Genomic DNA, 23,959 nt, shown 5'->3' on the forward strand with positions numbered 1-23,959 from the left:
AGCCACTTTCACAACGATGTGGTGTTTTCACATTTTATTACAAACATGTATAAAATACGACAAGAACAGCAACATTGAAAACATGTTAAAATTGTTAAAATTTAGAGAGAAAACCCCACAGTGTGTGAGAAGACCAGTCATGGACCAGCAGACTGCTCCTTACTTTCTCAGATACTTTGTGTAAACTTCCTCACACAAACACACACATACAATATATACAATATATACAGTATATACAGTGTACACACACACACACACACACACACACACACACACACACACACACACACACACACACACACACACACACACACAGTTAACAGCACGGGCCAGCACTAGCTGGAATGTAAACTAGAGGATTCGGACTCTGTGGTCGTGGAGGCCCCAGCTCGTCTTCGTGGTAAAATCTTCAAGCTGGAGGCACGGCTCAGGGTGAGGGCTCTGCGGGCCGAATTCTTGAACCCGGCCCCCAGGAAGGCGTACAGCAGCGGGTTCAGGCAGCAGTGTGCGAACGCCATGGGCTCAGCCACCGCCAGCCACACACCTAGAACAGCCTCCAGGCTGCAGCTGTGGGGCAGGACCTCCAGGCGCAGCAGAGCGTCCACAGAGATGCCCGCTCCGTAGGGCAGCCAGCACAAGAAGAAGCAGAGCACCAGCGCGATGGTGGTCCTGACCGCCCGTCGCTTCTGCCTCTGGCCCCCCAGTGGGCCCCGGGTCAGCCTGGTGACGATGACGCAGTAACACACCAGCAGGACCAAGCCTGGGATCACCAGACCCACCACGACCAGCTGGAGGTGGAAGACTGCAACCCAGAGAGGAGCATTGTCCGCTGGGTAGAATCGCTGGCACAGGGTGGCCCCCTCTCCTCCCTCCTGGGTCCTGGCAAATATCAAGTCCGGCACTGCCAGCAGGGCAGCAGGCAACCAGGCACCTGACGGAAGAAGAGACAAAAACACATGAGGCACTGTGGAGAAGAGAAGAGGATTGTAGAGAGATAAGGTGTATCAATTGCTCCACACTCACCTACATACACCAGTCTGTGTGCCAGCAGCTGCCTCAGCCCGCCGGTGTTTGTGTCTGTGGCTCGGACCACTGCCAGGTAGCGGTCCAGGCTGATGAATGCCAGGATGAGCACGCTGCCGTACAGGTTGACTGTGTAAATAACATGAACACCGACGCAGGTGGCCGCTCCAAAGCACCAGTCAGCCAGGGCCGAGTCCACGGCCCAGAAGGGCAGCGCCAGTACGAAGAGGAGATCGGCAGCTGAGAGATGAAGGCGGTACCGGTCTGTGAGGCTGCATTTTGACCTGTACATAAACACAAGAGCACAAATCCAATCAGCCTCTTCCCAACCTTTCAAGCTCACAAATGCCAAAACATCATTGAATTCAGAGCTCATCAACCACCAAACCTCCACCCGCCCTTTCACCTGCGCTGGCAGCCCAGCACGATGACGACCAGGCCGTTCCCGGTGATGCCCAGGATGAAGATGAGAGCGTAGACCACCGGCAAGAAGACCCGCTGAAGCTCAGTGGTCATCACATGTTCCACCTCACATGGCTCCTCCAGATCCACCCCTAGCTCACCAGAGCCAGAACCTGAACCTGAACCTGTGTCATTTAAGTCGAAGTCCACATTGATGTGCTGGAGACAAAAAGATGAGTGATGATGATTAAGGGAAGAGTGAAGGAAGAGGAAACCAAACTGCATCCTAAACAAAACATATCAGCTACCTCGCTCGACTAGACTATAACCTTACCTCATAGTACGACATGATGGAGACAGTCCCTCTCCTTTCTCAGCGGAGTGAAGACTTCTGTCCAGAGGGGCTTTATAACTGTGTTCATGCTCCGCCCCTAAACACTCCAACACATCTGTGTTCCTGCTGAAACGTTTTTCCTGTTTTCGAGGTGTCAGGTGCTGATAGTGGTTCTATCACAGGATACTCTGTTGTTTGTACGTTTTGCTTGAATTGTTTTGGCCTCTGGTTTTGGTTTGATTGATAATCAGGACCTATTGGTAACAGTGAAGAGCGCCAACGAGAATCAAACAGTTTGCAGAGTGTAATGTGTGAGGGTTAACAGTTCCTCTCCCAGCTCCATGCTCCGATAAATCAGGACAAGCAGCGAGAGTTTGAGCTCTCAACGGAGTGTGAACAAACTTGTTCTGTCTGCGTCACCATGTCTTGTACGATTCAAGCAAGTCGCCCTCTCATGCATGAAGAGGGGAGAGGAGATGATTATCAGCCGCCCTCCGCTCTGTCGCAGTTGCAAGACGCCGTCAGATCATACACGGTCAATGAACCATGAGGGTGTTTGTGAGTGTGTTTAGTTCATCACCTTTCTGTCTTGCTTCAGCACTGATGTGATCATGAACACAACCCTCTGCTGTCTCACACTCAAAGTATGCAATGATGGAATTATGATTCTAATGTGAAATTCAATTATTATTGTTAATTTCAATTCTATTTTGTTAACTAAAAGTTTCATTATAATCAATGCATTAACTGATTATAAATAAACATCCATGTGTGCTGAGTCAGTCCGCAGACACATTTCCTGGTTTTTGTAGGAGCAGTTCTGACTGTAAATCCCCATCCATCCTCTCCCAATACACTAATCCCATATGTAAACAGCTACAGCCACCCACCCCCCAAAAACACGGTCAAACCTTCAGAACCTCAGTCCCTTATCTCCTCCTCGTTTTCCCCACCCTTCCTCCACATTCACTGGTATCAGGACAAAAATCTCAGAAATAACACTGCTGTGTAAAACTCCTCAAATCTGCAGCACTGACTGATGAAAGAAAAAAAAAACCTATTCCTGGTTTATCCTCATTAAAATGATCCAGATAAGAGTAAACTTGCTTCTCGGAAACAGGCGTCTGCACTGATCTTTCTTAGCTGACATTTTGATATTTCGCAACAGGAAACTCACAGGTTTTACATTATTATATTAATTGCATTGTTTGGATTGTAGATCCACACGGTCTCACTGGGACCCCGAATGGTTAATGTTACTAATCACACCTTTGTTCCTCCTGTTGACAGGTGAAGGTCTGGTAATAATGAGGAGCACAGGCCCGTCTCACTGCAGCGCTGACGACTGTACTGACTTATTACATGAACCAACAGGTATTCCTGCGTTTTGTGTCTGTGCTGTGGTTGTGTGTTATTGGCATTGCGTGTAAATGATATGAGAACTAATGAAAACCACAATCACATTCCTTGTACGCTAAAACACACTTGGATAAAAATATGATTGTGATTATGAAAAGAAGTGGCGCCACCTTGTGGGCTTTTAGAGAAAGGGTCTAACAACGCTGGCCAATACCTGAATAAAGTACTACAAAGTAGAGGAGTCTAACTAAACTAATATCTTAAATATATTAAATAATATTAATTAACAAATTTTTTGCAGAGCACAGCCTCTATCCACAACTTGCTACCAGCAGATATTCATTCATTGAATCTACTTGGTATTTAGTGTTTTGGCAGATACTGGTTGTACACGGAGGGTACAACAAATAAGAATCGTTATAATGTACTGTTTGTTTGCAGTTAGTACATGTGAAATAAATATACTTTACTGCTTTCTTCTTACAGAAAATGATGCAGTATGTGTCAAAAGCCGAACTTAATGAAGTTGTAACTTAATATTTGCTCAAAAATTTAATAGCTGTACTTTGTTTTCTGAGATGTTCATTGAGCTGTTTCACCATCAAGTTGTTATTTATTCCAGTTACCTATGTGCACTGCATTGTGGGAAACTGCGGTCCATCAACAGCACACCTGGTGAAAACACTATGTACACAAAACCTATGAAGAGCTGGTGTAAGTGTGGTGTGTATTTGGGACACAACTTAAAGTACAGACTAAGATTTATAGCACAACAAAACCTATAAGTAAAAATTCAATAAAAAAATAAAAAAAAAATAAAAATCAACAACCATTTATACATGTGCAATATTGGCCATCAATCCTACTGCAATTTTAGAACGTCACTGCTAATTACACTTAAAAATAAAAGCATAATGATTTTCCAAATTTTTATTTTTTAAACTTGTGAATATGACAGCACACTAAAATAATCAAGCCTTTTGACTTTTACTTTTTGGCATACTTCACTTTGTCACTTTTCTAGTGTGACGACACACACACACTCTAAACCTGCTCAGAGATAATATGTGGTGTGGCGTTCGGACACCGCCACAGTGTGATGTATACAATCTTACTGAAAGTGTCAACAGAGCTACTGGAAATGTAAAAAAAAAAAAAGGCCTTTCATAGGAAGACAGAAAAAATGGAATTAATTCAAAAAAATTAAATAAAACACAATATATTCATAGTCATCCAGTTGTACGAAACTTTAAATAAACGCCATTTTGGAATTTAAGGAAAAATAAATAATGAAACTGCAACAGTAACGTTGATTTACTCCAGGTGTGTGACTCCAGGTATTTACCCACTGGTATTCAAAAGAGACTTAAGCCAGGCTAAACAACACTGACAACCAGCTAAGTAACATAAGTAAAAGCTACATCAGCACGTGAGCACTTAATACTGTAGCTGTTGAGCTGGAGCTGAAAGAAAAGTTAGCGTCACCTCGCTAACGTGTTTCTCTGACGATCATGCTGCTGTTGCCACGCAGCTGGGCAAGCAAGTCTCTGAATCCACTCGTCTTCTTCGCCTTTTGCTGCCTGGCTAGGAGCTCTCTGTGCTCGTTGGTTTCCAGAGTGACTGTGCAGGGAATCAACTCAACAGTCTGATCTGTGTCTGCTTGATTGTTGGTCTCTTGATCACTACAACTCTCAAAACCAGGGCTGCTGCCATGACCGCTGGTTGGTTGAAGACGGCCGCTGTCGGTACAGCTATTATCAATGCGTTGGTGGTGGCTGTTGCTGTGGAGACGCTGCTGCTTAGCGACACGAGATCCCTGAGAATCATCGCTTGTCCTCTTCCTCCTCTTGTTCTTCCTCTCCTTTTTCACTGGCACTTTGATGCAACGCCTAAGATTCCTGACACAAAAACACATCACATGAAAGTCATTTTTGATGGCTGCTTTGCTACTGTAGGAAATTTGTGACATGTGCACCGAAACATTACCTCTGAAGGAAAGTGTGTGGCCTTGAGCAGGCTGATGATTCTCCCTCTATCACTTGTTGCTCACTTCGCTTTACACCTTTCTTGAGCGCAAGTCTTTTCTGAACCAGCTTTACATGGATCAAACGCTTCCTGACAAAACAGGGAGGCAGCATAGTGAATTAGCTTGGCTGCTGTAGCTCAACCTCAAAACCAGTGATCATACACATGCAGGCAGTCTTACCCTGTTGCATTAGGCAGCCGTCTGGGCCTCCACTTCTTGATCAGGACCCACTGGTCACATGTCAGGGACTTGGGATCTGAAGAACAAACCAGAAACAGAGGTCGAGCATGAGACAAGATCCATCTGTGCATATATTGCATATACTGTAGGAGGGAGCAAATGTGTTTTTTGTACTCCAAGTGTGCCAAAACCTTGAATTAACTATGTTGAGTCTTATTCGTCTGATCGTTGTTACAGTATGTTTATCTTCTCTTTGTACTTCCTGTAGCAATGATCAAATTTCTACTTGCATATAGAAAGAACGAGTGCACTCACCATTGTCTAAGAGTTTGTTTTTGATTTGTGCTTTCATCTTCTTTGCCCTCTGGTAGAGCTTCTGACAGGCTGAGCACAAGTCTCGTGGTCGCCTCCGTTTCTTGGACGTGGTGTGGTATAAGACGGAGGGACCAGACGCTACACTGCTGGTGACAGATGCACAATCTTCATCCGACTCATCCACTCCGTTATCAGCTATCTCTACTAACTTTCCTTCATCCTCCTCAGCCACACATTTTACATCATGTGTATAATTGATGATGTCGATGATGTCACGGTTGCTGCCCTCATCTGTATTAATGACGCCATCACCAGCTTCAGTCTTCCTCTGCCCTGTCCTCTGTCTCTTACTCCTCAACTTGCGCTGGATAACTTCTTCATTGCGGCTGGGACTTCTCTGGGGGCTCTTCTTGGCGGCCTTTGGTAGTCTGGAGGAGCGTCTGGGATTCATGGGTCTTTCCCACTCCAGATAATACTCAAGTGACCTGTGACAGAGAGCAACATGGACGATCTGTCATAGAGCACCTTTAGAGCACAGCACAATGTTATATTTGATCATTACAGTTCACAGGTTAGTCATTGGCTGAACATTTTTATAGAAACTTTCATATCTCAATATTCATACCTGTAATATTCTACTTTTATAGAGAATGAATGACTGCACGACTCCAAGCCATCTGCCTCAGATCTGCTGTCAGTTGCAGGCCTGTTCATTTGAAGACAACAAAACACTCTAATGACAGATTTAAGAAAATAAAGCACAGTATTTGAAATATGATCTTGTTCCTGTTTCTGTTTGATGTCACTTGTGAGGAGCTACATACTTAATAGAAACTATACAACCTCTCACGTCTGGCTATAAAGCAGGGGCTGTTTTCACTGCAGACATTCAACTAAGCAGACTACCCACTGAGCCCCAGCAACCAAGCAGCACAATGCTCCAATACTACCTGTCCTACAGGTTTGTTTTGCGTCAATTAGTCAGGTGTAACACCGCTTTATATGCTGTACAGCATCAACTGACATCATAAAACCATGAAACTAGACTCCACAATACAGGAGCTTCACACTAGGTAATGATGGAGGATCTGCTTTTAGCCAAATGACAGAGTTTTCCTGATCCCATGGACCTGTGTTGGTCTAAGGCCCTGGGGCTGATGATCCAGACCTCGAACCCCTCCACACTCCCTAAAATACTGCTGTCTCTTAGCTCATGTTAGCATCCCGGCTAAACTAGCCAGACTAAGTTAAACAACAAATATGTAGCAGACTGGATCCTGATCGTCACTCGGCTGTGAAGCAACGCTGCTGTGACCTGACAACTTACTTCGTCTCATATCTCTCACGGTTTACGTGATCTGGCATGTCCCTAACGGTTTTCCCTTGACATCCAATCGGTTAAAACTATAAAACAACGACCGCTTACTTGTTAACATACCGGCTCGCGCTGGCTCGCGGACCTCAGGGTGCGTTCTATTGAGCGCGAGGAAAACATACCCGAAGATGCGCGCGCGGCGGGTCAGAACTCTTCTTTTACTGTGTGGCGACAGAAAAGAAATGGCACGTTAGCGCCCCCAGCTGGACAAACTGCGTTTACACCACACATTCAAAACACGAGTCATTAAAAAAAAGTAATTGCTTGTGGTGGAAGCCAGGTGTCATCTACGAAACATACTAAAAGTACGTAAGTAAAAATGACCAGTAGTTTTATAATACTATGTTCTATTACTGGTTCATTTTTATTTTTGAAAAAGGCTAACACGCCGGTATACACGTCGCGTGTTAGAATTTTAGGTTTACAATACAGTTTCCCATGTAGAAAAATAAATGCTACGCTTAAACTTGGACCACATGACGACGCTGAAGTTGGCCTTCAATTCGGCAGGCAAGGGGAAAGTTAAGGGAAAGTTAACTGCTGAGTGCCCAGTCCTCGGTTTATTGCACATCTTACTGTTATGAACCTTCTATTTGCATAGCAGGCTCTTATAATAATATTAAGCATTAAAAGCAGTTCTAAAAGGGTGAGTTTTTATAAATTTCTTGAACATAGACAGATTCAGTCAGGTGCAATCACAAATGTGTTTGGGGAAGGAGTCTCATAGGGAGGAGGCAGCTATGTCACCCCATGTCCAACGGTTGGTCCTGGGGAGTGGGGACAACCTGGCTCTAAATGAGTGTCTGCCAGAAGAGGGAGATTACACATGGGTATTAAACAATGCAAAAAATATTGAATACATGAAATACAAAATAGGTCCATGAGGAGGTCAGTAATGTATGTGTGAGTGGTATGAAGTGTGTAAGTTCATGGATGTGGAGCACCAATCATAAACCAAGAATATTGTCAGTTGGCAGGGAAGAGGCCAGGTCCGATTCACTCTGGAGCCCAGTCTACTCAGGTGTAGTTGAATCCCTGACGAGGCATTTCTGATAAGGTATCAGCTCCACTGACTTCCTGGAACAAAAAGAAAAGGTTACACTTGCCCCATAAGACAGGGTTCTTACCCTGGACAAATACTAACAAAGTGCATTTTAGCTACAACTATCAACTAAATAACTTTGAGTAATGTAATGTAAATTACTCTAACTTTTCAGGTTAATGAATAGAAACACTTGCCTTAACCATAATCCAGATCTACACAACTTGAGGCTGAGAAGAACTTGAGCAGCTTTGGCATCCAGCAGAGGCTGAAGAGGAGGAGAAACAAAGACTGCAGAGAACAGAAAAAAGATGTTGCTATTATTGAAGGTGGAAAGAATTACGATGCGTGGGAAAGGGCATCCACCATAATGTTTTCTATGTCCTTAATGTGTTGGATGTCCAGGTCATAAGGCTGCAAAAACAGCCCACATCAGTTCAAAAAAGAGACTTATGGTGAATATATACAGCAACCATTTTAGCCTGACATTTTTCCAGTGTTTGTTTTGCTAGTTGACGACCCATGTCAAAAACCATCGAAATCATCTGTCAAGTACTGAGACGGTTTTCTACTTATCTTGAAGCACTACCAGAGGAAAAACTAGGTCGTTAGGACTGAACCCAGATGTAAGCTGTAACATCACACTGGAGATGAGGCCAAAAGAAGGAATGCAAAATGTGGCATTATGTGTTCCTGACTCCCAAATGCCCGGTATGGTCATGAGAACACTTCGTACCTTGTTGCGATACTTAGCTGGGACAACAGTTCATAAAAACACACTATGCACCACTGAACTTTTCGCAGATTCTGTCTGTGTGCACTTTTTACACAGTTACTAAATCACTGATCGTCCCATATAATTGATTGACCGCTACCTGTTGAGGACAATGATTGTCACTTTTGTTAATGTGTGGGCTTTTAACATAAACAACTCATGAATTTCAAAAGGCCAGACAGAGCAGTCTGAGGGGAGGGAAAGGTTTACAGGAGCATTCAGAGCACAGAGTAGGGGGTGTTTTCTTGATCCATTTTATTCCTCACTTTACCCCACCTTTTGCTCTGTGTTGTATTCAGTGAGGTGTAGACACTGAGGAAGAGAGAACAATGTGGAAAGCAACAGTGTTTGTGTTCCTGCTGCTAAACATGGATATGCAGGTGAATGGTGCCGATAAGACGAGAGGGTCTGCTGCAGGAACGTCCGGGCCAGAGGAGAAGGCAAAGACAAAAGAGGCTGAAGCCAGTGACACCATTCTTGCAAATGACACTGCTTCTTCTTCTTCTTCTTCTTCTTCTTTCTTGGGTAACTTGCTGGTGGTACCCATGGATAGAAGTCACTGGGTGGGTATGAAGGCCATTGCCCAAGAAATGGGTCGCCGTGGACACCGGGTCACCGTGGTAATACCAGAGATCAGCATGCGGATGAGTCCGGGGAAATACTACGACACTGTGATCCATCCTGTTCCTTATGACAAAGCTTATATTGATTCTGTGATGTCCGCACAAAAGGACATGATGCAAAAATCTGCACAGTCATTCATACAAAAAATAAAGACACGATTCGCAGTCACTCAGAAAATTACAGACTTAATTTACAGAACTGCAGAGAGTGTACTGTTCAATGACAGTCTCATCTCACATCTGGCACAGCAGGTGAGTGCAAACACAAAGGCTGAACATCAGGATTAACTGTAAAAATACAAAACAATCGCCTTGCACTTTTTTCTGAATTTGTGTGACATTTATTGGGACTGTGTCTATTACTCTGGATGTGTTTTTTTGGGCTGTTGCTGTGTTTGATTGCACTGTACTGTAAGGTGTTTATGTTACTGTGAACAAACCCTGTAGCTGCTGAATTTGGGATAGTGGTAGAAGAAATATTCACATTATTATCAGCAAAATGAACTTAAAAGTATGAAAAGTAAAAGTGCTTGCCCTGCAGGAAAACAGCTCTAGTACTGATGCATTAATGTGCAAGATTGAACTACTTTATATACAGTTAGGTAAATTAGTCTGAGTGTTGTGAGATAAGTTCTGCACATTTTTCTTTTTTTACTCTCTTTGCTTTTTTGTATAATATTGAATAATTTTTATGCCCATGAGCCTCAAACACTTATTCAAATAAAACCATATGTTGGAAGTACTAAATGTACTTTTCACTCATGATTTGTGATGAAAAACATTAATGAGAGAGAAGGATGGTGGGAGCTGACATAACTTCTTTATTCTGTATTTATTCCCTCCTCATCCTTTCGCTCTGCAGGGCTTTGATGCCGTGTTGACAGACCCCTTGTTGCTCACAGGCTCATTAATAGCTCGGAAATTAGGTGAGTTCTTATCCACTGGGATTATCTGTGTGCTTCTACATCTGCACATTTTCTCACCTCTCATTGCTAAATCATTTCAGGTATCCCCACTATTAATTTGTTGAGAGGTATGCCATTTTTCTTTGATACGAGGTCTGCAGGCTGCCCCTGCCCACCATCATATGTACCTCGCTTATTCACCGGATACTCAGATAAAATGAGCTTCAAGGAGAGAGTTGTCAACACTTTGGTGAGCATTTATAGGCACATATACACGGGCAGATGCATGCATGAAGAACGAATGTGTGTTTATTGTGTAAAATGACCATAATCACCACCAACGTCCACATCATTAAGTAAACCATAGATTCTGAGTTGATCAAACTAATCCCTCAATTTCATATTTATTATTATCTTGCGTACTTATTTGTCTTATTATTCCTCTTCCGCATAAAAGTTTGATGCGTAAGTAGTCCTGCAGCTTTGAGGAAACCCAGACAGCCATGGCGATGTAAATGCCCAAAAAATGGCGAAAAATTCACCATAGTGAAGACGTTGTGAAAATAACCAAACCCTCCCCATTTTGGGAGCTCTAGCGCTTCAACAAAAGCATGTGAGAACCAAGCGGCTTGTGCACCAAGCAGCAGGCACATTCAAAATTTCTCCAAGAATTTTCTAGTTGAGGTGAGTCAGGTATTTCTGAGACGTTGGCACTGAAGCGCCTTGCCTAGATTAACATGCCACTATCAAACTGGCCAGAGCCATTCAGTTTGGCCAATGTAACAGAACCCCTTGGTGCCTGTGTCCCTGCTTTACTGCACATTCAAAGTCATGTAGTTCATGGTGGCCCAGATAAACCTGGACTACATTACTGAATGCAAGTCTGAAATGTATGACCTCAGTTTAATCACTGTTACAATTTAACTCATAAAACTAAAATTAAACTTTTTGCCAATCATCAACACCTTTCATTGTGCATTTGTTTATTGTCCTGTGATACCTCTGACCCACAGGTGGCTTTACTGGAGCCGCTGCTCTCCCGACTTCTGTACTGGCGCTTTGACCAAATGGCCTATCAGTTCCTGGGAGAGGAGGTGGGCGTAGCTGAAGTACTGTCAGACTCTGCTATCTGGCTGCTGAGGTAACATGTACAAAGGTTGTATATTGATGTTTGGGAGAAGAATATACAACAGAAGAAGAACCTACACACACATATACTATTACAATAAAAGGCTAGGAATATAATGTGAATGCATATATTTACATTCACAAAGTCCTACTGACTTTTATGCCACTGAATCTCACTGAAAGAAAGATTTAAAAAGTCTCCGTCTCATATTCAGGTGAATATTGTGATACTGTGTTTAAATAGGATTGACTTGATACTGGAGTTCCCGCGCCCACTCATGCCTAATATGGTACTAGTTGGTGGCATCAACTGCAATGTGAGAAATCCTCTGCCTGAGGTAAGAGCTCTGAGTGTTTCTGATCTGGAAAAATGTATCAACATTTTGATTTTATTTCACTTCTTCATCACTTCACCTGATTGATTTCAATGCAAAAACACAGAGGGATGAATATGGAAAGGGAAATAAATTCAAACACCTACAATGGGTTTGTGTTTTTGCAGGATTTGGAGTCCTGGGTGTCAGGAGAGCATGGGTTTGTGGTGTTCACTCTGGGCACTATGGTATCAGATATGCCAGAGGAGAAGACCTCCATCTTCCTAGAGGCCTTCAGACAGATTCCACAGAAGGTAAAGGAATATATATGAACAAATGAATGAAAATGATAAGATTCTATATCACAAGACACAGTTAAAACATCAATAAATGACTCTTTGTGTCTTTTGATAGGTGATATGGAGATACACTGGGCACGTTCCTGACAATGTCCCAGAAAATGTGAAGATGATGGGATGGGTGCCTCAGAACGACCTACTAGGTCTGTGTGTCTATCTCACATATATAACAGCTGACATCTTGCAGTAATTGCCCGTTCAACTAACTTTGTGTGTTTGTATGTTAGCACATCCTGGAGCTCGGGCTTTCATCACTCACGCTGGCTCACACGGTATCTTTGAGGGACTGTGTCATGCTGTTCCCATGGTGATGTTACCAATGAGGGCGGACCAGCATGACAATGCAGAGAGGCTGGCGAATAAGGGAGCAGGAGTCGTGGTGGATATTTTTTCCATCACAACTGAAAGCCTCCTTCAGGGACTGAATGAGGTCCTACATGACATCAGGTGAGGGGTCTGAGCGTCACTTGCATCAGTTTTGGGATCTGCTTTTGATACTATCATATTCTGGTGTTGTGTTCTTAAACTCTCCTGGTCTGTTTGTGTGTGTCCAGGTATAAAGAAGATGTGCAGAAGCTGTCAGCTCTCCATAAAGACCGGCCAGTTGAGCCACTCGACCTATCAGTGTACTGGACAGAGTATGTGATGCGCCACAAAGGGGCTAAACATCTTAAACCTGCTGGCATTGACCTCAACTGGATCCAGTACTTCTGCCTGGATGTAATAGCGCTACTAGCTAGCGTAGTTCTGATTTTTGGCTTTTTGATAATAAAATGCATGAAGCTATGCTTCCACAAACTGAGCAGGAAGAGGAAACGAGACTAGCATGGTGCTACAATTGTATTGTTCTTGTCCATACTGAAAACATCATTCAAACATTCAGTGTTCATTCAGTGTATGTTCCAAAAAGTATGTGAACCCCTCAGCTAATAACATCAATAAAAGCTAATTGAAGTAAGGAGTTATCAAAACTGGAGTCCAGTCAATGAAGCTTTGGGTCTGCTGTTCACATGAAGCATCTGTGAATGTTAAACGTGCCTCACAAAAGAGAGATTTCATAAGACCTACGATCTATAATTGTTGATCTGCATGAAGCATGAAAGGGTTACATAGTAGTATCAAAGAGTTTAAATATTTATCAATCCAGATAAACTATAAACATTTATGAATGGATATAATTTAGTTCTGTGGCTACTCTTCCTAGAAATGGGCATCCATCATAGAGGCATAAAGGAATCATTGGAGTAGATTAACATCTCTGGTCGTGGGTCAAAAAAATAAAAATCACTAAACCATGAAGGTACACCACAGAGGAAGCCTCTGCTCTCCAAAAAAAAACATCACATTATGGACTGATGATGAAACTAAGGTTAAAATGTTTGAGAAGACCACGCAGGACTATCCATGATACACACATGACGTGTTTTGAACTTTTTATGACTTACTATAATGTGACGTTCTTATGCCTTACTATACTATGATCTTTTTTGACATTTTTATGCCTTACTGTACTATGACGTTTTTATGGCTTACAATACTAACACGTTTTTTGACGTTCTTATGCCTTACTATACTATGACGATTTTATGCCTTTCTATACTATGACGTTTTTTGACATTTTTATGCTTTACAATACTATCACGTTTTTTGACGTTCTTATGCCTTACTATACTATGATGTTTTTGACGTTTTTATGCCTTACTATACTATGACATTTTTATGGCTTTCTATACTATGACGATTTTTGACATTTTCATGCCTTATACTATGACGTTTTTTGACATTTTTATGCCTTATGATACTATGAAGATTTTTGACGTTTTTATGCTTTACAATACTATCACGTTTATTGACGTTCTTATGCCTTATTATACTATGAGGTTTTTTGACATTTTTATGCCTTACTATACTATGACGATTTTATGGCTTACTATACTATGATGTTTTTTGACGTTTTTATGCCTTACTATACTATGACATTTTTTGATGTTTTTATACCTCACTATACTATGACGCTTTTTGACGTTTTTATGCCTTACTATACTATGACATTTTTTTGCCTTTCTATACTATGACGATTTTTGACATTTTCATGCCTTATTATATTATGACGATTTTTGACGTTTTCATCCCTTATACTATGACGTTTTTTGACATTTTTATGCCTTATGATACTATGAAAATTCTTGACGTTTTTATGCCTTACTATACTATGACAGTTTTTGATGTTTTTATGCTTTACAATACAATCACGTTTTTTGACGTTCTTATGCCTTATTATACTATGAGGTTTTTTGACATTTTTATGCCATACTATACTATGACGATTTTATGGCTTACTATAATATGATGTTTTTTGACGTTTTTATACCTCACTATACTATGACGCTTTTTGACGTTTTTATGGCTTACTATACTATGACGATTTTATGGCTTACTATACTATGATGTTTTTTGACGTTTTTATGCCTTACTATACTATGACATTTTTTGATGTTTTTATGGCTTAATATACTATGACGTTTTATGCCATACTATACTATGACGTTTTTTGACAATTTTATGGCTTATTATACTGTGACGTTTTTTGACATTTTTATGCCTTACTACTATGACGTTTTTATGGCTTACTATACTATGACATTTATTAACATTTTTATGCCTTATTATAGTATGACAATTTTTGACATTTTTATGCCTTATTATACTATGACGTTTTTGACGTTTTTATGGCTTACTATACTATGACGTTTTTATGCCTTACTATATTATGACATTTTGTGACATTTTTATGACTTAATATAATGTGACATTTTTATGCCTTATTATAGTATGACATTTTTATACCTTATTATACTATGACGTTTTTTGACATTTTTAGGCCTTACTATACTATGACGTTTTTTGACGTTTTTATGCGTTACTATACTATGACATGTTTTGACGTTTTTACGGCTTACTATACTATGACGCTATCATGGCTCACTATACTATGACATTTTTTGACATTTGTATGCCTTACTATACTATGACATTTTTTGATGTTTTTATGCCTTATTATACTATGACGTTTTTTGACATTTTTATGCCTTACTATACTATGACGTTTTTATAGCTTCCTATACTATGACGTTTTTTGACATTTTTATGGCTTATTATACTATGACGTTTTTTGACATTTTTATGCCTTACTATACCATGACGTTTTTATGGCTTCCTATACTATGACGTTTTTTGAAATTTTTATGCTTTATTATACTATGACATTTTTATGGCTTCCTATTCTATGACGTTTTTTGACAATTTTTATGCCTTATTATACTATGACGTTTTTATAGCTTCCTATACCATGACGTTTTTTGACATTTTTATGGCTTATTATACTATGACGTTTTTTGACATTTTTATGCCTTAATATACTATGACGTTTTTATGGCTTCCTATACTATGACGTTTTTTGAAATTTTTATGCCTTATTATACTATGACGTTTTTATGGCTTCCTATTCTATGACGTTTTTATGGCTTCCTATTCTATGACGTTTTTTGACATTTTTATGCCTTATTATACTATGACAATTTTGACCTTTTTATGCCTTACTTTATTATGACGTTTTTATGACTTACTATAGTATGACGTTTTTTGACATTTTTATGGTTTACTATACTATGACGTTTTTACGCCTTACTATACTATGATGTTTTTACGGCTTACTATACTATGACATTTTTTGACGTTTTTATGACTTACTATACTATGACGTTTTTTGACGTTTTTATGCGTTACTATACTATGACATTTTTTGACGTTTTTACGGCTTACTATACTATGACGCTATAATGGCTCACTATACTATGACATTTTTTGACGTTTTTATGCCTTATTATACTATGACGTTTTTTGACATTTTTATGCCTTACTATACTATGACGTTTTTATAGCTTCCTATACTATGACGTTTTTTGACATTTTTATGGCTTATTATACTATGACGTTTTTTGACATTTTTATGCTTTACTATTCTATGACGTTTTTATGGCTTACTATACTATGACATTTATTAACATTTTTATGCCTTATTATGCTATGACGATTTTTGACGTTATTATGCCTTACTATACTATGACCTCTTTTTAAATTTTTTATGACTCAATATAATACGACGTTTTTTGACGTTTTTTTGCCTTACTATACTATGATGCTATCATGGCTCACTATACTATGACATTTTTTGACGTTTTTATGCCTTATTATACTATGACGTTTTTTGAAATTTTTATGCCTTATTATACTATGACGTTTTTTGAAATTTTTATGCCTTATTATACTATGACGTTTTTTTACATTTTTATGCCTTATTATACTATGACGTTTTTTGACATTTTTATGACTTACTATACTATGACGTTTTTACGGCTTACAATACTATGACGTTTTTTGACATTTTTAGGCCTTACTATAATATGACGTTTTTTGACGTTTTTATGCGTTACTATACTATGACATTTTTTGACGTTTTACGGCTTACTATACTATGACGCTATCATGGCTCACTATACTATGACATTTTTTTCACGTTTTTATGCCTTATTATACTATGACGTTTTTTGACATTTTTATGCCTTACTATACTATGACGTTTTTTGACATTTTTATGCCTTATTATATTATGACGTTTTTTGACATTTTTATGCCTTACTATACTATGACGTTTTTATGGCTTCCTATACTATGACGTTTTTTGACATTTTTATGCCTTATTATACTATGACAATTTTGACCTTTTCATGCCTTACTATATGATGACATTTTTAGGCCTTACTATACTATGACGTTTTTTGACGTTTTTATGCCTTACTATACTATGACATGTTTTGACATTTTTATGGCTTACTATACTATGACATTTATTAACATTTTTATGCCTTATTATACTATGACGTTTTTTTACATTTTTATGACTCAATATAATACGACGTTTTTTGACGTTTTTTTGCCTTACTATACTATGACGCTATCATGGCTCACTATACTATGACATTTTTTGACGTTTTTATGCCTTATTAGACTATGACTTTTTTTTACATTTTTATGCCTTACTATACTATGAAGTTTCTATGCTTTACTATACTATGACGTTTTTTGACATTTTTATGCCTTATTATACTATGACGTTTTTATGGCTTCCTATACTATGACGTTTTTTGACATTTTTATGGCTTCCTATACTATGACGTTTTTATGACTTACTATACTATGACATTTTTTGACGTTTTTATGACTTACTATACTATGACGTTTTTATGGCTTACTATACTATGACATTTTTTGACGTTTTTATGACTTACTATACTATGACGTTTTTATGGCTTACTATACTATGACATTTTTTGACGTTTTTATGACTTACTATACTATGACGTTTTTATGGCTTACTATACTATGACATTTTTTGACGTTTTTATGACTTACTATACTATGACGTTTTTTGACATTTTTATGCCTTACTATACTATGACGTTTTTATGGCTTACTATACTATGACGTTTATTGACATTTTTATGCTTTACTATACTATGACATTTATATGGCTTACTATACTATGACGTTTTTTGACATTTTTATGCCTTATTATACTATGACGTTTTTATGGCTTCCTATTCTATGACATTTTTTTAAAATTTTTATGCCTCATTATACTATGACAATTTTGACGTTTTTATGACTTACTATACTATGACGTTTTTTGACATTTTTATGCCTTACTATACTATGACGTTTTTACGGCTTACTATACTATGACGTTTTTATGGCTTACTATACTATGACATTTTTTGACCTTTTTATGACTTACTATAGTATGACGTTTTTATGGCTTACTATACTATGACATTTTTTGACGTTTTTATGACTTACTATACTATGACGTTTTTATGGCTTACTATACTATGACATTTTTTGACGTTTTTATTACTTACTATACTATGATGTTTTTTGCCGTTTTTTTGCCTTACTATACTATGACGCTATCATGGCTCACTATACTATGACGTTTTTTGACCTTTTAATGCTTACTATACTATGACGTTTTTACGGCTTACTATACTATGACGTTTTTTTACATTTTTATGCTTTACTATACTATGACGTTTTTATGGCTTACTATACGATGACGTTTTTATGGCTTACTATACTATGACATTTTTTGACATTTTTATGCCTTACTATACTATGACGTTTTTATGCCTTATTATACTATAACGATTTTTGACGTTTTTATGCCTTACTATACTATGATGGTTTTTTTTACATTTTTTATGACTCAATATAATACGACGATTTTTGATGTTTTTTTGCCTTACTATACTATGACGCTATCATGGCTCACTATACTATGACATTTTTTGACGTTTTTATGCCTTATTAGACTATGACTTTTTTTGACATTTTTATGCCTTATTATACTATGACGTTTTTTGAAATTTTTATGCCTTATTATACTATGACGTTTTTTGACATTTTTATGCCTTATTATACTATGACGTTTTTTGACATTTTTATGACTTACTATACTATGACGTTTTTACGGCTTACAATACTATGACATTTTTTGACGTTTTTATGACTTACTATACTATGACGTTTTTTGACATTTTTAGGCCTTACTATAATATGACGTTTTTTGACGTTTTTATGCGTTACTATACTATGACATTTTTTGACGTTTTACGGCTTACTATACTATGATGCTATCATGGCTCACTATACTATGACATTTTTTTCACGTTTTTATGCCTTATTATACTATGACATTTTTTGACATTTTTATGCCTTACTATACTATGACGTTTTTATAGCTTCCTATACTATGACGTTTTTTGACATTTTTATGGCTTATTATACTATGACGTTTTTTGACATTTTTAGGCCTTACTATACTATGACGTTTTTATGGCTTACTATACTATGACATTTATTAACATTTTTATGCCTTATTATAGTATGACGATTTTTGACGTTTTTATGCCTTACTATACTATGACGTTTTTTTACATTTTTTATGACTCAATATAATATGACGTTTTTTGACGTTTTTTTGCCTTACTATACTATGACGCTATCATGGCTCACTATAATATGACATTTTTTGACGTTTTTATGCCTTATTAGACTATGACTTTTTTTGACATTTTTATGCCTTACTATACTATGACGTTTTTATGGCTTCCTATACTATGACGTTTTTTGACATTTTTATGCCTTATTATACTATGACAATTTTGACCTTTTCATGCCTTACTATATGATGACATTTTTAGGCCTTACTATACTATGACGTTTTTTGACGTTTTCATGCCTTACTATACTATGACATGTTTTGACATTTTTATGGCTTACTATACTATGACATTTATTAACATTTTTATGCCTTATTATACTATGACGTTTTTTTACATTTTTTATGACTCAATATAATACGACGTTTTTTGACGTTTTTTTGCCTTACTATTCTATGACGCTATCATGGCTCACTATACTATGACATTTTTTGACGTTTTTATGCCTTATTAGACTATGACTTTTTTTGACATTTTTATGCCTTACTATACTATGAAGTTTCTATGCTTTACTATACTATGACGTTTTTTGACATTTTTATGCCTTATTATACTATGACGTTTTTTGACATTTTTATGCCTTATTATACTATGACGTTTTTATGGCTTCCTATACTATGACGTTTTTTGACATTTTTATGGCTTACTATACTATGACGTTTTTTGACATTTTTATGCCTTATTATACTATGACGTTTTTATGGCTTCCTATTCTATGACGTTTTTTGAAATTTTTATGCCTCATTATACTATGACAATTTTGACGTTTTTATGCCTTACTATACTATGACGTTTTTATGGCTTACTATACTATGACGTTTATTGACATTTTTATGCTTTACTATACTATGACATTTATATGGCTTACTATACTATGACGTTTTTTGACATTTTTATGCCTTATTATACTATGACGTTTTTATGGCTTCCTATTCTATGACGTTTTTTGAAATTTTTATGCCTCATTATACTATGACAATTTTGACGTTTTTATGCTTATTATACTATGACGTTTTTTGACATTTTTATGCCTTATTATACTATGACGTTTTTATAGCTTCCTATACTATGACGTTTTTTGACATTTTTATGGCTTATTATACTATGACGTTTTTTGACATTTTTATGCTTTACTATTCTATGACGTTTTTATGGCTTACTATACTATGACTTTTTTTGACATTTATTAACATTTTTATGCCTTATTATACTATGACGATTTTTGACGTTATTATGCCTTACTATACTATGACCTCTTTTTAAATTTTTTATGACTCAATATAATACGACGTTTTTTGACGTTTTTTTGCCTTACTATACTATGACGCTATCATGGCTCACTATAATATGACATTTTTTGACGTTTTTATGCCTTATTATACTATGACTTTTTTTGACATTTTTATGCCTTATTATACTATGAAGTTTTTATGGCTTCTATACTATGACGTTTTTTGACATTTTTATGCCTTATTATACTATGACAATTTTGACCTTTTCATGCCTTACTATATGATGACATTTTTAGGCCTTACTATACTATGACGTTTTTTGACGTTTTCATGCCTTACTATACTATGACATGTTTTGACATTTTTATGGCTTACTATACTATGACATTTATTAACATTTTTATGCCTTATATACTATGACGTTTTTTTACATTTTTTATGACTCAATATAATACGACGTTTTTTGACGTTTTTTTGCCTTACTATTCTATGACGCTATCATGGCTCACTATACTATGACATTTTTTGACGTTTTTATGCCTTATTAGACTATGACTTTTTTTGACATTTTTATGCCTTACTATACTATGAAGTTTCTATGCTTTACTATACTATGACGTTTTTTGACATTTATATGCCTTATTATACTATGACGTTTTTTGACATTTTTATGCCTTATTATACTATGACGTTTTTATGGCTTCCTATACTATGACGTTTTTTGACATTTTTATGGCTTCCTATACTATGACGTTTTTTGACATTTTTATGCCTTATTATACTATGACGTTTTTATGGCTTCCTATTCTATGACGTTTTTTGAAATTTTTATGCCTCATTATACTATGACAATTTTGACGTTTTTATGCCTTACTATACTATGACGTTTTTATGGCTTACTATACTATGACGTTTTTTGACATTTTTATGCTTTACTATACTATGACATTTATATGGCTTACTATACTATGACGTTTTTTGACATTTTTATGCCTTATTATACTATGACGTTTTTATGGCTTCCTATTCTATGACGTTTTTTGAAATTTTTATGCCTCATTATACTATGACAATTTTGACGTTTTTATGCTTATTATACTATGACGTTTTTTGACATTTTTATGCCTTATTATACTATGACGTTTTTATAGCTTCCTATACTATGACGTTTTTTGACATTTTTATGGCTTATTATACTATGACGTTTTTTGACATTTTTATGCTTTACTATTCTATGACGTTTTTATGGCTTACTATACTATGACATTTATTAACATTTTTATGCCTTATTATACTATAACGATTTTTGACGTTTTTTGACGTTTTTATGCCTTACTATACTATGACCTCTTTTTAAATTTTTTATGACTCAATATAATACGACGTTTTTTGACGTTTTTTTGCCTTACTATACTATGACGCTATCATGGCTCACTATAATATGACATTTTTTGACGTTTTTATGCCTTATTAGACTATGACTTTTTTTGACATTTTTATGCCTTATTATACTATGAAGTTTTTTTACATTTTTATGCCTTATTATACTATGACGTTTCTTGACATTTTTATGCCTTACTATACTATGACGTTTTTATGGCTTCCTATACTATGACGTTTTTTGACATTTTTATGCCTTATTATACTATGACGTTTTTATAGCTTCCTATACTATGACGTTTTTTGACATTTTTATGGCTTATTATACTATGACGTTTTTTGACATTTTTATGCTTTACTATTCTATGACGTTTTTATGGCTTACTATACTATGACATTTATTAACATTTTTATGCCTTATATACTATGACGTTTTTTGACGTTTTTATGCCTTACTATACTATGACCTCTTTTTAAATTTTTTATGACTCAATATAATACGACGTTTTTTGACGTTTTTTTGCCTTACTATACTATGATGCTATCATGGCTCACTATACTATGACATTTTTTGACGTTTTTATGCCTTATTAGACTATGACGTTTTTTGACATTTTTATGACTTACTATACTATGACGTTTTTACGGCTTACTATACTATGACATTTTTTGACGTTTTTATGACTTACTATACTATGACGTTTTTTGACATTTTTAGGCCTTACTATACTATGACGTTTTTTGACGTTTTTATGCGTTACTATACTATGACATTTTTTGACGTTTTACGGCTTACTATACTATGACGCTATCATGGCTCACTATACTATGACATTTTTTTCACGTTTTTATGCCTTATTATAGTATGACGTTTTTTGACATTTTTATGGCTTATTATACTATGACGTTTTTTGACATTTTTAGGCCTTACTATACTATGACGTTTTTATGGCTTCCTATACTATGACGTTTTTTGACATTTTTATGCCTTATTATATTATGACGTTTTTTGACATTTTTATGCCTTACTATACTATGACGTTTTTATGGCTTCCTATACTATGACGTTTTTTGACATTTTTATGCCTTATTATACTATGACAATTTTGACCTTTTCATGCCTTACTATATGATGACATTTTTAGGCCTTACTATACTATGACGTTTTTTGACGTTTTCATGCCTTACTATACTATGACATGTTTTGACATTTTTATGGCTTACTATACTATGACATTTATTAACATTTTTATGCCTTATTATACTATGACGTTTTTTTACATTTTTTATGACTCAATATAATACGACGTTTTTTGACGTTTTTTTGCCTTACTATACTATGACGCTATCATGGCTCACTATACTATGACATTTTTTGACGTTTTTATGCCTTATTAGACTATGACTTTTTTTGACATTTTTATGCCTTACTATACTATGACGTTTCTATGCTTTACTATACTATGACGTTTTTTGACATTTATATGCCTTATTATACTATGACGTTTTTTGACATTTTTATGCCTTATTATACTATGACGTTTTTATGGCTTCCTATACTATGACGTTTTTTGACATTTTTATGGTTTCCTATACTATGACGTTTTTTGACATTTTTATGCCTTATTATACTATGACGTTTTTATGGCTTCCTATTCTATGACGTTTTTTGACGTTTTTTGAAATTTTTATGCCTCATTATACTATGACAATTTTGACGTTTTTATGCCTTACTATACTATGACGTTTTTATGGCTTACTATACTATGACGTTTATTGACATTTTTATGCTTTACTATACTATGACATTTATATGGCTTACTATACTATGACGTTTTTTGACATTTTTATGCCTTATTATACTATGACGTTTTTATGGCTTCCTATTCTATGACGTTTTTTGAAATTTTTATGCCTCATTATACTATGACAATTTTGACGTTTTTATGCCTTATTATACTATGACGTTTTTTGACATTTTTATGCCTTATTATACTATGACGTTTTTATAGCTTCCTATACTATGACGTTTTTTGACATTTTTATGGCTTATTATACAATGACGTTTT

At 36.5% G+C, this 23,959-nt stretch overlaps 3 protein-coding genes across 6 annotated transcripts; 1 reads left to right on the plus strand and 2 right to left on the minus strand.

Annotated features, from left to right (window-relative positions):
- On the minus strand, nucleotides 1-3,374 carry LOC130179352 (C-X-C chemokine receptor type 4-like). Its single transcript, XM_056392269.1, has 4 exons — nucleotides 1,760-3,374; nucleotides 1,430-1,644; nucleotides 1,024-1,307; nucleotides 1-931 (listed from the first exon to the last, which is right to left on the minus strand). The coding sequence occupies exons 1-4, from the start codon at nucleotides 1,772-1,774 to the stop codon at nucleotides 336-338; spliced, it is 1,110 nt and encodes a 369-aa protein (XP_056248244.1). The 5' UTR covers nucleotides 1,775-3,374; the 3' UTR covers nucleotides 1-335.
- Nucleotides 3,375-4,033: 659 nt separating this feature from the next.
- On the minus strand, nucleotides 4,034-7,165 carry si:ch211-227n13.3 (uncharacterized). 3 transcript variants are annotated; one of them, XM_056392268.1, is made up of 6 exons: nucleotides 7,078-7,165; nucleotides 6,265-6,345; nucleotides 5,640-6,124; nucleotides 5,325-5,400; nucleotides 5,105-5,233; nucleotides 4,034-5,016 (listed from the first exon to the last, which is right to left on the minus strand). In XM_056392268.1, the coding sequence occupies exons 3-6, from the start codon at nucleotides 6,088-6,090 to the stop codon at nucleotides 4,608-4,610; spliced, it is 1,065 nt and encodes a 354-aa protein (XP_056248243.1). In that variant the 5' UTR covers nucleotides 6,091-6,124; nucleotides 6,265-6,345; nucleotides 7,078-7,165; the 3' UTR covers nucleotides 4,034-4,607. The 3 variants fall into 3 exon arrangements, with proteins under 3 accessions (XP_056248243.1, XP_056248242.1, XP_056248240.1); XM_056392267.1 differs by having other exon boundaries at nucleotides 7,066-7,164; XM_056392265.1 differs by having other exon boundaries at nucleotides 6,967-7,096.
- A 99-nt stretch (nucleotides 7,166-7,264) lies between these two features.
- On the plus strand, nucleotides 7,265-13,125 carry LOC130179350 (UDP-glucuronosyltransferase 1A1-like). 2 transcript variants are annotated; one of them, XM_056392264.1, is made up of 9 exons: nucleotides 7,265-7,319; nucleotides 10,317-10,380; nucleotides 10,461-10,609; nucleotides 11,373-11,500; nucleotides 11,732-11,825; nucleotides 11,990-12,115; nucleotides 12,216-12,303; nucleotides 12,388-12,607; nucleotides 12,715-13,125. In XM_056392264.1, exons 3-9 carry the CDS (start codon nucleotides 10,490-10,492, stop codon nucleotides 12,983-12,985), a joined length of 1,047 nt encoding a protein of 348 aa, XP_056248239.1. In that variant the 5' UTR covers nucleotides 7,265-7,319; nucleotides 10,317-10,380; nucleotides 10,461-10,489; the 3' UTR covers nucleotides 12,986-13,125. The 2 variants fall into 2 exon arrangements, with proteins under 2 accessions (XP_056248239.1, XP_056248238.1); XM_056392263.1 differs by lacking the exon at nucleotides 7,265-7,319 and adding an exon at nucleotides 8,860-9,706.
- The last annotated feature ends 10,834 nt before the right edge of the window (nucleotides 13,126-23,959 follow it).

Source organism: Seriola aureovittata, chromosome 12 (genome assembly GCF_021018895.1).
Source record: "Seriola aureovittata isolate HTS-2021-v1 ecotype China chromosome 12, ASM2101889v1, whole genome shotgun sequence".
Taxonomy (NCBI): domain Eukaryota; kingdom Metazoa; phylum Chordata; class Actinopteri; order Carangiformes; family Carangidae; genus Seriola; species Seriola aureovittata.